The 18,648-nt window shown below is 39.3% G+C and overlaps 1 protein-coding gene across 2 annotated transcripts in view; it reads left to right on the top strand.

Moving 5' to 3' along the window:
- Positions 1-18,648, top strand: part of LOC109482600 (nuclear receptor subfamily 5 group A member 2-like) — a 118,735-nt gene that overhangs the window by 69,192 nt on the left and 30,895 nt on the right. For both annotated transcript variants that reach the window (XM_019785386.1, XM_019785387.1), the window contains exon 2: positions 13,716-13,868. In XM_019785386.1, the coding sequence (XP_019640945.1) occupies positions 13,716-13,868 (153 nt within the window). The remainder of the gene's footprint in view (positions 1-13,715; positions 13,869-18,648) is intronic.

Here is an 18,648-nt window from a genome sequence, read left to right as displayed (position 1 = left end):
GATTCAAACCTCTAAAAGCATAGAGATGTGCTTGAAGTGTTTGTGTACGTTTTAATACTTTTCTTAGATGGTCGGAATGTAGCAAAGTTGAACAGATGGAGTTTACCAATGGAAAAATGACCTCAACTTTTTTCATTATTTTGAATACCCGGTAAATCGCATATAGGCATAACACCAGTTTTGTACAGTAAGTACAAGATGTGTAAGACCAGACAAAAGTAAAGTTTCATCCACATATTCACACCGGGAAGAACCTCTGATCTTTTCGATACGTGTGGTGGGTTCTTTTAATGTTCAGGAGGTATGTCTCTCCTCAAACATGGGCCATCCGGGTTTATTCGAGAGGCAGTTCAACTAATACTGAGGACTTAAAGTGCTCATGACACCAAAATATGACCTTATCTAATTGTAATTGACATAACTAGCCTTACCTGACAGATACATTTACAATAAATATGCACGGTTCTCCTGTTACATTCCAAATTCTAATGCCCTACCTTGGAAAAGTCAGCACAAGCCAGTCCTGGCAGGCAATTTGCATCTCTACATTTTATTTTTGCATATCTGTATTTTTTCATAGCACAGAGATGCAAAAATAAAACATAGAGATGCAAACAAATAGAGATGCCCGAAGTGGGTAATTGGGAAGCTTGCTAGCGAGTCTTAAAAAAAAACACTTTTAGAAGGCCGTACAAGCTCAATTTTTCAGTCATCATGATTAGAACAAACTTAAGCTTCCAGTGACTATATTGTATGTACATGTACACTAACAATATTTGTATATATCTTACAGACTTTTTTGTGTGTCATTTGGTCTTTAAGAAAACAAAGAGCGATTTTATTTTACGTTTTGTGATTCTGTTATCTTTGAAATCATAGTTTTGCATCGTGTATCGTATTCCGGGTGTTTTAGAATGTTCAAAACATTCGGGTGCGTACGGGAGGATCGGCCATGGTTGGTTGGTGTTCGGGAGTAAGTCGGGCCGTGGTTGGCAGTCAAATTTGACTCAAATTTGAATCAAATTCGATTCGATTCGTATGTACAAGTAGACGTGGCTTAAATCTGGTCAGACTGCTCCCGAACTCCAGCCAACCTTGGTCGGCTGGTGTTCTGTATCTGTATCAGTATAGCCGGTATAACCGCCCTTTGGCGTAACACACCAGCTTCGCAGGCACGCGGCGCGGCGGCAGCTAGCTACATCACACCGAACGACTTGTTACACCCAATCTTTACACATTTAATTGTAGGAGTTGTTCAAAGCTTTCTAGTGATGATGCCCCAACTGTGCCTGGTGGCAACGAGTTCCAGTCTACGATAGTTCTGGGGAAATACGAGTTTTTTTAACACCTCAAGTCTTTGTTGGTAACTCTGATATTTGAAGGCATGACTGTTTCTTGTTCTTTTCTGGGCTGGTATTCGGTGGTTCTGAAGGTTCTTTTTTTTTATTCAGAATCACAATGATGGTTACCGTAATGAAAAGACATGGACTAAGTGGCTGCCAACTCAAGTTAGGTACAACTTATATTCTCGCAGCCACTTTTACAATGAAAGAAAAGTATTTTACAAGACGTTTGAAAATACATGAGACTTAGCGTGAGTAACAAACCTCCCATCCCAGAAGACATACAGTTAAAAGCGTTTTGTTTCTTTTATATAATATTGTGCGGCTAACATTTCTGAAGGTTCTGAATGTGTGACAGGGGCTGTACATATTGTAGCAATCGCCCGGCCGTCTAGTTCAAAGTGGTCACATTGCCAGCGGCCACATTTGTACCACAGACGTTTCACAAACGTTTGATGAAAAATGATACAGAAGTCGGACTACCACTCAAAGGTCATGGCCAAGATGTTGGTGTTACCAACGAGCAGCGACCTACTTCTCGGTCCACTTCTGTCGGCCAACCTGGTAAAAAAAAGGGCTAAAGGGCCACTTAAACCGGCTCACAGCGTTTATATAAACCATCTGGAACCTATTTTTGTTCTGTGATGGAGCTAAAGTGTAATCCTTGCCACGGGACATATAATGCCACAGCAAGTAATCTTTATGGATGACATCGGCGTGCACATTAATTTTCGCCCGATTTTGGGGAATAAAAACAAGAAATTTTGTTTCCTTCTGACAGTGGTCAACAAGCCGAAAATGGGCAAAGATGTCTGTTGCCATGCCGGAAGGTGGATGACAGATAACTATGAGGAGAGGAGACAAGAAAAGGCTCTGATTCAATGTTTTGTTTCTTACTTTGATGCAGTGATATGTGATGATGGCTGTGTATATGTGATGTTCCCACTGAATCAAAACCATTTGTACAATGATTGAGTCAAAATTTTTAAATGTAGGAACCTTGTTTTTTTTCGGCCTGCCTTGTTTTTTTCTCCCGCTCGCATTAGATTTAGAGTCTGCGGAGGATGTCATCCATAAAGTTTACTTGCTGTGGCCTAATGGTCTCCCGTATCGTAGTTTTACACACGGTCCCTTTAGGCGTTGGTTCTGGCTTTTATAAGAATTATTAAAGACATCCAGGGCAATTTCAGGGAGGCAAAACAAACAATATTCTGGATGAGGAAATCTGTCTGATATTGGCATTTACTGCCATTTCGTCGTCATCATTTCATACTTTAAGCATTTAAAATCGCCCAGAAGATCAAGCTACGCTAGGAGTTTATTTTTTGGTGCCACTAACTAGAACCAACCTACGATACAAAACAAGCAACCGTTTTCCGTCAGCGACATCACATTTTTGCCTCACATGTCAGTTTGCTATGGGATGACCAGAAAATTCAAACCCCAGATTTACTGCCCTGACAAATTGGGTAACTTTAAAACGACTTTCGGATCAACTATGATTACGATTGCATGGTTGACTCTAGAGCAGGTTGCAAGTTATCAAAGACTCGCAAACAATATGCAAAGTACAGTACGAAAAGGTTATTTTCTTACGTGGCCCGAGAATCGAGCCCTGGGGTACTCCGAAAAGTTGGGAACTAGGTTAACCACACTTCCAGATGTTACTCGGTCGCCAATGTATATCCATGAATGTATCCATGTAATCTAGCGTAGTATTTTTACCTAGACTTTAATTCTGAAACTCATTGTTGTATACTTTAAAAGTTGATGATCATAATTAGCGTCCACACACGTCAAAGCAGCGACTTGATTATTTTGACCTAGATTCACAGGTGGCCCAGACTGTACTTAGTACCGGGTCTTTGTTTGGATGTTTGCCGTACTAGAACACGTATTTCACCTGCGTCGTTCGTTTGTGTGCATGTCAATATTAGAGCGTTAGACCAGAAAACTTACGCCTTAGCCTGTTGTTCTTCAGCAAAACAGGAGTGTATTTCCTGAACCTTAAAGAAGTACTAGTACGTTAAGAATTCTTATTTCTATCCCCGGGAGGGTAGGCAAAGTTCTTATAGTGATTTTTTGTCTGTTTTACAACTTTGTAATTGTAGGTCGTTGACCATGGCAAATTTACAATGGCTGGGCAAATTTGTCTCAACTTACAACCACATTGCTGTGACCTAAATCTACTGGCTACTGGCGAGAGGGTCATCGCTATAAATCTATTTCACAACACTAGTCACCGCACAAAATCCAAGCAATCTTACTTTAAAGCATGCGTAAAGTTCCGTGCGTGTACATTTACGGCTGCTTAAAGATGTGCTCAAAGATACAATTTCGTGCAGAATAGCTGTAAAAAATTTACTGCCGAACCGACAAACCGACTTCCCCTGACAACTCAAGTAGCACACAGGTCACCCTAGACAAACTCACACGGGAGAACCACTGATGCATTTTCACTGCAGGATTTAACCGAGTATTTGCTCAGAGTATTTCGTTAATCGCGTTTTTATCCCCTGTACTTTCCCAGATAGACTTCTAAATCGCCTCCACGACCTCTTCATTTATCAACCACATCTGAGTTTAAACTCTGTAAACTTTAAACGTACAGGGGTATCTTTATGGATATCTTTTGGGATGGGTACTTTGTTGGGATGCAACTTTGTAAGAGGTTGCATGGTGCGACTGTTGGAAGAAGTTTAAGGCCACACCAATTTAATTTGTTGGTTCTCGGATTCGCCTCTTCATTTCTTTCTGATTTGAAAAAAAAAAAGATTCTGGTTCTGAATCAAATAAAAAATGCTCATATTTTGCTCCAACAGTTGAGGAAAGTCCTTTTTCTCCCAGTTGTTACAGTTTTTCCATTTATCAATGCAGTGGTTTGATTAAAAGTTCAAACTTTGTAGTTTAAATTTTCAACCCAGCCTTTTTTGTTGACTTCATGGCTCGTATCGTACCATTTGTGGCTATAATAGGATGCCTAGACCTGTTTTTATTTTTATTTTTTTTGCCCTGTCGCTTAATTTTTTTTCTGAAAAAAATCTGAGAACCAACAAATCAAATTGTTGTGGCCTAAAAGTCGAACTTTTTAAAGTCATTTTCACTAGTGATAGTATGACGATTACAACTGGATATGATATGATATAACATAATATGATGATTACATTTTTATGAATATACACGTAAATAATGTATGCAATTAGTTTGGGTGTAAAAGCTAAAACGGATTCTATATACAAAGAGATAATCTAATATTTATATTGCGATTATTATCTACAAGCTTCAATTTTACTCCTAGAGTTTTGGAGTTCTGGTCTGGTCATTCCTTTGCACAATTTATTTTTCATTTAAATGGTGTTCAAATATAGCCTCTACCAGGCTTCGGGAGGCGATTTCTACTCTTTCCAGCCGCCTCCGGAAGCCTGGTAGAGGCTAGTTCAAATATTCAGTAAAGGTTTAAAAAAGGCCGATTTCTACTCTTTCTAGCTGCCTCCCGAAGCCTGGTAGAGGCTAGTTCAAATACTCAGTAAAAGTTTAAATTCTTAGTAAAGTCTTGTGGCACTTTCCAAAGTCTACCAATATAAGCCATGTCCGTAGAGATGCTTCAGTAATTTTGATAACAGTTAATAATAACAGTTTATTCATAAAAAACAGCCTCGCAGCCTGTACAAAAACATGCTGAATATCACTGATTTTATACAGTTACTTGTCTGGCGAATACAAATTAACATTGCAATACATATACAAACACACGAACAAAACATTACAGAAAGCCTCACATGGGCACTAAAGTAAAGACCAGAGAGTCCTAAGAGTCTTACTGCGAAGACTCGTTGTACAGGCATATTGCCTTGTGTAAGAAAGAGTTTTTCAGTCTTTTCGTACGGGCTGATGGTACTGTAAGTGCTGTTCCTCAGTATGTCAGTATGCCCCACATCTCACAGCGTGCCTACATGTAATACACAAGGCATTATCTCTAGTGAGAGGAGACGTGGCAATACTAGTCCACAAGGGACCAAACTGCCTCTTAACGACTTAGGAAGGCAAGGGGCGATCTGCATGACATCAAGACGGGTTATCTCCTTCTACACCACATATATTGCTACCTTGGGGCTCGGTTGTCTTTCAAGACAGATGTAAAAGTCTTTAGTTGTTTCCCGAGGGTTTTTTTCACCAGACGTTGAACACTAATCTTACCAGAGGCAGGCCGCAACAAGCTGGGCTAATCTTGAGTGTGTTTCCCCCCAAAGACATACTTGGGATTTATTAGGCCAGCCGCTCGTCAATTGTAACGTCTGGTGGAAGGGTAAAGTAGGACAGACTGTTGGGACTAGTTCCTGTGTGGCGCAGTGAATCATTCGTGATGGGGTGGGCGGATGAATATTTTTTTTTTGTTCTTCATTTATGTACGTCGATGAAGGTTAGACATCTAAGAACATCACGTCATACAAAATAAACTAGAAATGTAACATTTGTAAAGCAACTGCATAATGTTTACCTTCGGACATGGTCTGCTCTGTTAATTCTTACTCAAACACATTCACATACATGTACTACTAGTACTTAGTATATGGCGACAAGATAAGAGCAGAGCAGACCATGAAATTGCAACATTATGTAACCCAACACCAGCCACCATGGTGACAGACGTCAACAAATCATGTCATTGGTCAGGTCAGAGGTCACTGTTTGGAGAAGAAGAAGAGGAAGAAACTGAGTAAAAACAATGTTTTCCTTCGGTAAACATAATGAAACAACTGAATATATATTCACTATAATCTTACTTCTACTCTATTCCAATGACCTGTACTTTGCTTGTAAGAGCTTAAACATACAATAAAAGTCTTTCTTTCATTCATTATTCTGTGTATTCTCTAAAGAGTTTCAAATAGCATCCGCTATCATCAGTGACTGAGTCTTACGTACCAATTCAGATACACTTTTTATAGAGGTTGCAATCATTAATGAAAGATAGTCTGGGTTACACAATCCCTCGCTGTCAGAAGCTGATTGGGCCTCCTCTCTAAACTGATTAGCGAAACGCCATGCTAGACTGGGCATGATGTAGTCAGGCCACAGAATAAGTAACCCTTGCAACTGGCAATTGCCTTGAATATTCACCGGTCTTTTTTTTCTTCTCAAATGTGTAAAAACAAAATAACAATGTCAGTAGGACTATGGCTATCATATAGAGCTTGCACAATGCTAGACTGAGCATGATGTAGTCAGACCACAAAATAGGTAACCCTTGAAACTGGCCATTGCCTTGAATATTCACCTGTCTTTTTTTCTCAAATTTGTAAAACCAAAATAACAATGTCAGTAGGACTATGGCTATCATATAGAGCTTGCACAATGCTAGACTGAGCATGATGTAGTCAGACCACAGAATAGGTAACCCTTGAAACTGGCAATTGCCTTGAATATTCACCGGTCTTTTTTTTCTCAAATTAAAAAAAAAACAATTCCAGTAGGGCTATGGCTATCATATAGAGCTTGCACAATGCTAGACTGAGCATGATGTAGTCAGACCACAGAATAGGTAACGCTTGAAACTGGCAATTGCCTTCAATATTCACCGGTCTTTTTTTTTCTCAGATTTAAAAAAAAAACTAATTCCAGTAGGGCTATGGCTATCATATAGACCTTGGACAATAGAGCACATATTTAGACAAAAATGAAAATGTATAGGTGTCTTGGATCCTTTTGTGCAATACCCAATTATTTATTTTTCTTCCGGCCCCTTCATTCCAATGTTAAGCTTCACCTCAGTTGAGGATAGCAAAAGAAGAAGAATGTCATTCGAGTGTTTGAACCACCGATGGATGGCATTAGGTATCTATAGAAGCTACATTCTCATCTCGTTGATTAGCTTTTCTTGTATTGAAGAGGGGCACCGTTAGGACATGAATATTTATAGGTCTTTTCTTTCTCAAGTTGCTACAAGTAACAATGGAAGAAGGAAAATAGCTACCACGAAAAGAAGAGCACATGAATAGGCAGAGGCAAAAATGTACAACTATGACGAAGATATTCTTAGAGATCTAGAAATTCTCAAGAAAGCTAACCCTGATTCTTATTCTCACAACACATTCGTGGGAGCATCAAATCAAGGGCATTATATGAAATAAACTGGTGGACGTCCCAATCACTAAGTACCTAATACCAGCCCAGAAGAGAACAAGAAATAGCCATACCTTCAAGTACCAGAGTTATCAACCGAGGATTGAGGTGTTCAAGAATTCATTCTTTCCTAGAACTATAGCAGAGTGGAACTCGATGTCACCAAGTACAGTAGGGTCATTGTCATTAGATAGCTTTATATAATGTCTAGATAGAGTTAAGATGTCCAAGGGTTAGGCGTAACAAGTCGATCGGTGTAATGTAGCCAGCTGCCGCCGCACCGCGTGCCTGCGAAGCTGGTGTGTTACGCCGGAAGGTGGTTATACCGGCTATACAGATAAGATACAGAACATCTTCATTCAAATATGTTGAGATGACGAGTGATAAAATAAGAGCAATATAGCAAAACAATAATCACCATGGCCAACATATTAGTCCATAATAAAGATGTACTTTGTGGTGAATTTTGCATATCCAGGCTTTGGTCGTAATTTTATCGCATCATTCATAACGATAATAATCCACTTATAATCATTGTTATTACGTACTAGTACATTGCCAACAATTCATGTGCATCATATTGCCTGATGGTAGCCGTAATAGCAGAATACTAGTATTCCTCAGCAAACAACAGTGTCAATATGTAAAAACAAATTCACTGCCTTTAGATTGCTTCGAATTCACTTCTGAAAATACCGACCTGCAATTACAGAAGAAAACACAAAAGAAGTTGGCATGTATTATTTAGTAAATACGTATTTGCGTGAGGGAATACATTATATTTCTGGTTATGTGGACATCATGGGGTTCAACATTCACATACATGTACCTAGATAGAGATACATAGATAATCACTAAGCAGGGCTCGAAATTAACATTGTCCCAGTGTCAAATGACACTAAATTTTCAGCTTGGGACAATTCAAATTACGTTTCGGGACAATTTTGGGGCAATTGGAAAATTCTAAGACCATCCACGTCATTTGGGAACGCGATCCATCCATCCTGCTGCAGACTGCTGGCAGCCTATAAATATATACTAGTAATACTCTGACAAACATTTAAATTTGACCAATCAGGGATTCCAAATATCAGGGACGGTGCCATGCCCATGATATTATCATGTATTTCCCTACATTTAGTAATAAAGTGGACTTCAAGTTGCACAAATTCAGTTGTTGTTTTCTTATTTTTGTCATCAACTTATTTCCTGAAAAGCAGGCTGGGACAGTCCATCTTCCGTTCGGGACAATTGAAATCTATGTTCGGGACAATTCTGGGACAATAGTAAAAAAAGTTAATTTCGAGGCCTGACTAAGTCATACACTTATATATCTTAATACTAGTAAATGTTGGGTTGTACAATGACAGACGTTGCATAAAATTGCGATACATTAAGTGCAACTTAAGATAGTTATTAATATAAATAACATAAAGAGCAATCTGAATATTATGTGGGAGATATTGTTGTTATTGTTGTTTTTCTGAAGTGTATCCCCTGCAACATATTTGTTGTTTTTTTCTCTTACAAATTCAAGATAGTTATTACATGTAATATTTGTATTTTATTAAGAATTATCTGGAAGATATTATTTTTCCTGAAGTATATTCTGTAATGTATTCCTGTAAGTTGCTCTATATTCTGTAATTCTTGTAGTTTTCGTCAGTTATTTTTAGTGTGATATATTTATTTTTCAGGATGTGCAAAGTTACTAACATGGTGGTACTACTGTTATTGTTTTCCTAACTTGTATCCTGTAGTGTTTTCCTGTTATTGCCTTGTAGTTTCCGGATATTTCCAGTGCGATATTTGTTTTTCAGAATGTGGAATGTTTAAGATAGTGCATTATAATACCAACATATGCAGTAAAGTTTTGATGTTAACAGTTTTTATTAGTGTGGCATTATTGTTATTGTTTTCGTGAATTGTATCCTGTATTTTAACTCTTGTGTTATATATATATATATACCTGTAGTTGCTCTACTATTGTAGGTTTTGGTTAGTTATTTTCCATGTGATATATCAAGTTGTTTTTCAGGATGTGCAAAGTTATAAGATAGTTATCAACATATAGAGTGATGCATAGATATCATCAACATTTTAAAGAATGGTATCGTTGTTATTGTTTCACCGAAGTATATCCTGTAGTGTCACTCATGTTTTTTTTAAATTTTCATTCACATATATTTATTGAGTATTGGGCAAAAAGCACAAGTTGCTTATATAACACCTTCAACTCAACATACAACGAGTATAAAACACATTGACAAAATACATGCATAATTACAAGGTGGATAAAACCAAGATAAATACAAGTTGGTGATCTATCAATTACGAGAATCTACCCGTACAGTAAATGAAGTTTTGAACTACATCAAAAACATTACAGTTTTGTAGGTGTGAGAGTGATGTGGACCCTCGAAGTAGTATTAGGAACATAGTGAACTGTCATTGAGATGCTGTAGCTCTACTATGTTCTATATCTCTGTTATTTGCTCTATTCTTGTGGTTTTCGTTTGCTCCTAGCACGATGTGTCTTTTGATGTAGACTACAGTGGTGTAGCTTTGGTGGCGTTAGCTAGTATACAATAGTGTAAGTGCCATAACGACATCACACCACAGAACCTGACCACAAAATGGCTACTCAGTGCGGCACATTGTAGTTTGACCTCGAAACGTCAGTCACAGCGAACGGCGGTTGCTCGCACATCTTAGTGTCAGCAACCTTCTATTGTGACGGTATCAAATCAATTAAAACACATAAGTAGGCCGTAGCGTTAGATATATATGCCTACAATAAGTATGGATCTTTGTGGGAGTATATATATATACGGATTATTGTCGGTGTATACTAGTATTCGGATCGTTGTTGATATATATATACAGATCGTTGTCCGTATATAGATGGTTGTATATATGGTATCCAATCCATTAAAACACATAAGTAGGCCGTAGCGTTAGATATATATGCCTACGATAAGTATGGATCTTTGTGGGAGTATATATATACGGATCATTGTCGGTGTATACTAGTATTAGGATCGTTGTTGGTATATATACAGATCGTTGTCCGTGTATAGATGGTTGTCGGGTGTATATATGGATCGTTGTCACTGTATATGGATCGCCATCTATGTAAATACAGGCAGGGAAATCAGGAATTATAAATGTTCTACGGTACAAGATATCTTGACGTTGTTGGCGCTGGTGACTTTTTTTTCCTTTTTTTTTTGGAAGGCGATGCTACTAAATGCTGCCAATGGCCAGATACCTTCCTAACTACTTATTTCTGGTCAATTTCACTGTGAAACACAACACTATATAGGCTGTGAACAGGACTGGGTAGTGAGTGAATGAGTGACAGTGTATTGAAGGGACTAGGGGTGTTGAAGCAGAAGCTTACATGGGAATTCGAAAATAGAGTGGGAGGGGGGCACCTACATTATGCAAATACGGTCGTTTTTCGTTTCATAGATTTGACTTTTAAAATAGCGATCGTTGTGAATTGGTCCTAGTAACACACTTCGTATGTTATTTTGCAGCCACCAACTCTAAATTAGTGTAAGTCAGCTAAAACTTACACGTCAACTGTATTTCTGAATGGACAACCGCACTAGAATATAACAAGGCAGGTTTCGAAGGAAGTATCTTCTTTGGTACAAGTCGCAAGTCTAAGTTGATCTCAGTATGTGCATAATTTCGACATGATATACTCCAGCTTGCACCTTTGTCGTCTCAGTTCTTATATTATCGACCTTTACTATCTTATCTTTTCTTGCCATCGAGCCGGTAATTCAAACTGGTGCCTAAGCTGAAACAAAACATCCGTACGAAAAGGAAGATATAGTGCCGCAACTTTTCCTTGACCTTGTGACTGTATGCATGTTCAATATATCTATATCTGCACATGAAAGTCAGTGGAGATTGTTCCTAGAGGCACCCAGAACAAAGACAGTTCGGTGTATTTTGTTCTTTGCCCGGTTGAGAACATAGTCGGTGGGTATTCAATATGTCTGAAGATCTGAGGTAGCGTGGGTGTTTAGCTGGTCGTGCGATTTATCACACAAGTGATCCTGTCAAGCTTTGCGAATGTGCTGCTCTTGAAACGTGGAATCATGAGAGAGGGGGGGAGGGGGGTAGAATTCTTATAGATATTCCATGAAACATGAACTGTATACTGTTGGTGGTGCGATAAATTTGTAACAGTACTTTTTGTCCCAAGAGTTTGTTTTCACTCGACTTTATGTCAGAACTTGGTAGTAGAATACCCTGTAACCAAATCTCACAGAACCGTACTGTATTTCAGTAGAGACCGTGATCGTCTTACAATGATTAATAGATCCAACTACCCAGGGGCTTAGGGCTCTAATTGTCGTCCAAACATAATCAATTCACGGTCATTGCCCTGCCACTGACAGATCCAGCAAATCTTACAACTATTTTTTTTTCCTCACGATTTCAACCTTAACTCAAAAGTGGCAGAGAGAAAGATTTTTTTGTACGAGAAGGTATTATATTGATGCGGTGCGCACAAAATGTAGTGTGTTTCATTTTACGTTGTTGCGCCCCCCTCCCCCATAGTTAAAAGAGTGTCACATAGTACGCAAGCGAGGAGGGTGAATATTATCATTCGTGCGGTTCTGGATCGATCTCTTGGCATTTAGAGAGCATTTGACCGATGGCTCGCTTGTAGGTACTCCAGCGCGAAATTAGCCGACATTTTCGGGGCGAGTCGGGCTGTTTGCGCGAGTGGCGCGAACGCTGACGGGACCGAAAGCTCGTACTGCACAGGCGCAGAATCGGCGTGACCCACATTCAGGCCCATAGGCTGAGGGGTCAGCTTAGGACATGTCGGCCACGTGTTGGCTGTGTGTGGACCCGGGAATAGCCGGTGGTAGTTAGGGCACACAACGCTTTGCATGCCACGCTCACAAAGAAAAAAAAACAACATTCACCACCTAAAAGAAGATATTTTACTACCTCACGTTGGAAATATTAGACATCTTACTCCACAGGGGAGCTACTCTAACCAAGCTGAAACGTAATTTATTGTACAAGCTGGTAATAAAAGTGGGACAACCTCAGCGTGTCTTTTTTGTGGCCCCACCCTACGCATTTCTTTACATCCCCGGTAAATTGTACCCACCGGCCGAGCTCTAACGTACCTAATGACCCAGAAACGAGCTCGCCATATCGTCGGTCCAGTCGTCACTTTTCAACAGCCAGAGGGCATGTTGCACTAAAGGGCAGGACCTGTAGTAGTGCAACAAGCTGGACACGCCATGTTTTTTGTTGTTGTTGTTTTTTGTTGTTTTTTGAAGTAGAAAAACAACAACTAGTGAAAAGTTAACGTTGGTACACCAAAAATATACCAAAACGATGAAATAAAATTTTATTTCCCAACAACCAATCCACAACAATATTAGTAATCCTGATAGTTGCATAATTGTTTCTCAGTATCTAATAGCGGGCCCCCTCCCATTCATTTAAATTCCAGACCCCCCACTGTTGACTATTATATAAAAGACAAAATACTTTTGACGCTTGCGCATGCTCAGACTATATTTCGTACTACGTAGCTGTATCGTGGTAATACGTAGACCTGCGTAGTCGAAAGCTTTTGTACATGATGAACTATATACATATACATGACACACATTTCTTTTAAAAAATGTGTGGGAATTCGTCCATAGGGGTCACCCGAAATGAAAACATCTCCTCGAACATTTCCTGACCAATCAGAATTCAAATAAGGTTGGCGTTCCCTCCTCGCCGCCATGTCCAAGGTTCTGATTGGCTCGGATTGCTTCGGTGACGTCCCGGGCTACTTGACCCCTGGTAGTTGGCGCATGCGAGTTGGTATTGATTTTTAGAGCTTGGTGGTTCGTTCCCCCCAAACGTCCGCGCCCTTCCGCGTTTTTAGAGAGACCGGGGCCTCCTAGTAAACACTGGCGATGACACCGCCGGTTTTGTAGCAGTCGTCGTCTTAAAGATTTGCACGGGAACTCCTTCAAGTCTGTGACATCGTTTCAAGGACACTTGTCGTGGGCTGTACCAGTGCCCTCCCTTCCAATTGGAACTACCTCAACACCTGCGCAGCGCAACACCTTTCTGAAAAAAAGAAAACACACAAGTCCAGCTGTACGTATCGTAAGCGGGGGCGTACTACTAGCCTCCCGGACTTGCCTGATTGTGTGCCACCGTACCTACAGTCTCTCCCGTACCGTGTGTGTTTCTTCTTCTCCACAGTTCCACCGGACTGGGGTGGTGATCGTGCCCTGCCCGCCTCTGCTATGGTCCCGAAGGGAGAACACCAGGGGATACCTTACCTGACCGGACCAGCCACGGACGCGCGCGGCTCCAACTCCAACCTCAGCGACATGTCGTCCATCAGTGGAAACAGTAAGTACACTTACATCCTACACGTACACACGTAGGCTACTACTAACCTCTAGGCCACACCATTTATTTAAAAACCTAGGTTTATATATTTATGTATAGATATAGGTCATGTGTACGTTGCTACAATTAATATGTGGTGAAGTTTGGTAAAAGAAGAGAGGCGACAATGGTATATTTCGGACCTCTGACCGTTCGCGTAAGGCTGACCACATGAACCCCCCAGATATCGCCCCCAAGTTCACCCGGTACTACTAAAGTACGCCCACCCCATGTATAACCGCGCCATCTTGGATCGTTGTATTATCATGTACGCGGTCATAGCCGTGCACTTGGCTCGACCTATTCCGACAGTGCATACGTGTGCTGCCTGGCTAATCCACGGGTTGCCGTAGGTTTATTTTCCCCTTGCCATGTCCCTAGCTCCCGGTGCACTCCCCCGTGTGCTAATGCCACCTTAATTCCCATACACAATCCTTACACAGGTTGGCCCCCCAAATCGCACTAGCTTACCATATCATTCCAATTCATGATACTCTGAATATTAACGCTAACAGTCGCTAACCTTTCTGACTTCTTATTCCTCTTTAATACCGTCCTCTTTCTTAGATATAGACTAAGAGATTGCCCTTAAACCTAACCTATTTTTAGGGACAGTATCATTAGGTAGTCCTCCCACCCCCCGCGCCATATTGAATGCTCATCAAGTGCAAAGAAAGCTCGCAAATGTACGCTACTATGTTGGCCTAGTGCCCCCCATGTTATTTCATTGTAAAGTCGATAGGGAATAACACATTAAAGCTACCGATCGTATACTGTAATACATGTGTGTGTACGTGCATGTCCTTATAAATATATAGCGTCCAACACAGTATTATGAGTGATGTTTCACATATAATGTTTTGTTATTTGAAAACACGGGTTTTATTAATGTAATAAAACAATTGTGGTTGTTTGTGGCACCTTTAGGCTCTCAAACTATTAAAAAATGTAATGTCATAAAAATATAGACCCCTAACGCTGCATTTTAAGTGAAACAAACTTGTGAATATACATGCATCTAATAATTTTCAAAATGCTGTCTGTATGTTTCTGTTGCTCCCTCTGTATTTATTTTTGCAAAGTTGATACATGTATAAATAACTAATTTGTTACTTACTAAGATGACCCAAAATCCAACTAAATTAATGCATAATCACAGAAGAGACTTTCAAAAAGACATGCCACATTTTAGCTTATATCGACTTCAATCTGGTAGCAATTTTCAAATGAATTTGTTGGAAAAATTGGCATCAAATGCTGCAAATGTTATACATAATATAATAATGGGAATAATGTTTTCATACAGTGTGAGCTTTTGATATTTCAAAAGCACGGGTTTCAGTACTAATGCCCCAGTTTTAGAGACAAAACATTTCGATACATCCAGTGTAACCACGAACAACTATCTTGAGCCTAGCTGTAAGAGCTTTTTCGGCAAAACAACGACTGCCCTCTGAATATTATTTGAAGGTCACTATACGCCCAACAATGTTTCATTTATGAACATATAATTTCATTTTTTGTGTGGAAAATTCTGGACCAATATTACACTGTTCAGCTGTGATGTAGTCAGTGCATTGTGTCTGTATAACCAGTTTCTATGAGCTATTGTGCCTGAATTGTACAAGGTTATACGTTGTTATTTTTCCAAGAAATTTGATCAATAATAAAGATATTCACTCCGATAGCGAGTACACACACACACATAACAGCAGAACTGCACATTTCTGAGTACCAAGTAGAATTTTTATCTTTTAAAAATCATACACCAACTGGTGAAATTACAGAAACAAAATCACCCATATATTACATGGACTTCCTTATCTTTGATACGTTGATGTCATTGAATTTTGTTGACAAAATATTTGTATGTGCAAATGTGTACGTCAAACTACGTGTATGCATCCTAATAAACAAAGACCTACCCAGTACAATGTACAATATACTAGCCTCCATAGCATGCCAAAAACTGGGTGGTTTGGGGGTCTTCGTGGTCTTTGGGAGCTTTTATGTGCTATTTTCTGATTGCATATAGACAACATAGCCGGCCTGGTTGAATTACCCCCGTTTTTGTAGAACTCGGCTAATCAGAAAACAGCCAAAGACCACCAAACCCCCAGTTCTATACGCCTGCTACGGAGGCTAGTACAATATTACGACCGCTTCTATACTGTCCTATATTGCGGCCCAGTATATGTAATATACTGTGTGAGCCGGATCAAGGACCAAGGCCTGTGCTCTAGTTACTAAGTTGACAGCATGTACATGTAGAGGACTTTGACCCTCCGTGATCGTAAAGAGGTGACAAAAAACGCCTGCACTGCGTCACCGCACTGCTACGGAGTAGACACTGCCAGGGCTCTAAATCTAAATTAAAGGTGGTCCAATGGCTACTGACCACTAAAATTTAGGCTGGGAAAAACTAAAAAAGACACCTTGGGACATTTTTGGGGCAATAGAACAATAATCAACATCAGAATGTCACTCAGCCCTTCTTTTGTTTATCAGGCACACGCCCCGGCTTTTGGATCCGGAAAAGTCCCCCCGAATTTTCTGTCTACTCTGAAATTATATATAGTGCGCCTGGGAGTGAACATAAGCAAAATAAAGTTGACTTCAAGTTGAAGCCATACAATGCTCCCAAAAACATTTTGGGACAGTTTTTCCTCACTTCGGGACACATGAAATTTATTTTTGGGACAGTGCTGGGACAATATCAAGGAAGGTTAATTTTGAGGCTTGACAGCCCGTGGTTTTTTATTCGACAATCGTTTCTCGCTTTAACTGCTTGTAAAATATACGAGGAAAGGAAAAATTAGACAACAGCTGCATATATACATATATCGGTATACATATCTTTGTCCACGTATCGGCTTCAGCTACGCAACAATATCTAGACGTATGATCGCGTATGTTGCACGATTTTTGTCAATAATACTGTGTGTATATATTTCAGCAATTGACACCCTTAAGTGTAAGGTTAAAAGCTGTTGAAATATTGCATTATTATATACATGTAGCAGTGTCGGGATAAGCTACAGTTCAGAAACCAAGTTTAGCATGGCATAAAAAATGGTGAAATATTAAAAATATACTTAAAAATTGTTGTATATAAACTACGTATACAATCAATACTGATCTCATGCATGGACAATTTTAGTATTTTCTTCTGCAAATTTATACTTGAAATGTATAGGCTTTGTGTAAAATACACATATATAGATATGCAGTATTTGTGTTTAAAATGCATGTGTTTATAAACTACGATTCACACTAATCTCTTGGACAAATTTAATGCCTCCCCCTTCCAAAAATACGATCTTCTATACCTTTCAGTGCAGTTCAAAAATTCTTTGTAAGTAAAATACACACACGGTAACATATCTATCTTACGTAGAAGTATTTGTGTTTAGAATGTATGTGTTTATAAACTACGATTCACACTAATCTCTTGGACAATTTTAATGCCTCCCCCCTCCAAAAATACGATCTTCTACCTTTCAGTGTAGTTCAAAAATGCTTTGTAAGTAAAATACACACACGGTAACATATCTATTTCACTTTTCAGTATTTGTGTTTATGTAAAATGCATGTGTTTATAAACTACTATTCACACTGATCTCTTGGACAATTTTAATGCCTCCCCCCTCCAAAAATACGATCTTCTACCTTTCAGTGTAGTTCAAAAATGCTTTGTAAGTAAAATAAACACACTGTAACATATCTAGGTTACTTAGGCTGAAGCTCTTTGTGTTTGCGATGAACTAGATGTAGGTCAGTGGTTTATTATCAAAGGCACACACGCCCTCGAGAGAGAAAAAGCGCCGACCGCAGTATACATTCTCGCACATAAGGTTGTCCTTTGAACGGGCTAGCAAGGGAATCTATTCACCACGAAGAGGGGCACTATATATTCATTCCCTAGGATAGACGCCCTGTATATTGAATCGTTGGATCTGAAGTAGCCATAACTCATTATTTAGGCACCTTACAGGATTCAATATGCTGCCCTATTATCTCTTACATTCTGGTGTTTTGACATGATGACTTTGAGATAGCCTTTGAGCATCAAAAACAAAATTTAAACCATTGAAAAAAACATTCATGGATATATATAGCTCAAAACGAGATATTGTAGACATTACATCAGAACGACCTTTATTGTACATTTTTGCTCATTGCGAACTAAGTACAGGTCACGGCAAATAGCAATGGTAGACTAAAATATATCTATAGTAAAACTACATTTAGACAGGTTCTGCTTCTTCTCGCTTCTTAAGACAGTTGTAAATGTAAGAACGTATGGAGCTCATATACAGTGTTTCAAGCACATTATATTCCAAGTCACGAAACTATTTCAACTGTGTATTTACGCCGTATATTTCCTGCCCTATTCTTGCACATGATTCTAAAGCATTGCTGCTAAAAACGGCTTGCCTGGCTATGTATGGCCTCTCAGTTGGAACACTGCCAAGTGAATCCCTTATACAAGTTTGACTAAAAAAAGAACACGTTGTTGTAGGTGGGTGACGTTGGTTCAATGACTCTTTACACAACAGTAGTTACGACATCATGTGAGAGAAGGTGGAACATGAAACTATAGCTGACTGGTTATATCCTTACACTACTGTTTAATGCAACCAGAGCAATTTCATGGAAGTAAAACTATATTAATAATTGTTTTATTGCAAATTCATGCCCGAGGGCTAATTGCAGGAACAGAAGAAACATTTGGTATAAA

This window comes from Branchiostoma belcheri, unplaced genomic scaffold, assembly GCF_001625305.1.
Source record: "Branchiostoma belcheri isolate BF01 breed outbred unplaced genomic scaffold, Haploidv18h27 scaffold6, whole genome shotgun sequence".
NCBI lineage: Eukaryota > Metazoa > Chordata > Leptocardii > Amphioxiformes > Branchiostomatidae > Branchiostoma > Branchiostoma belcheri.
The sequence above is the reverse complement of the archived record's forward strand: the minus strand, read 5'-3'. Positions and strand labels throughout refer to the sequence as shown.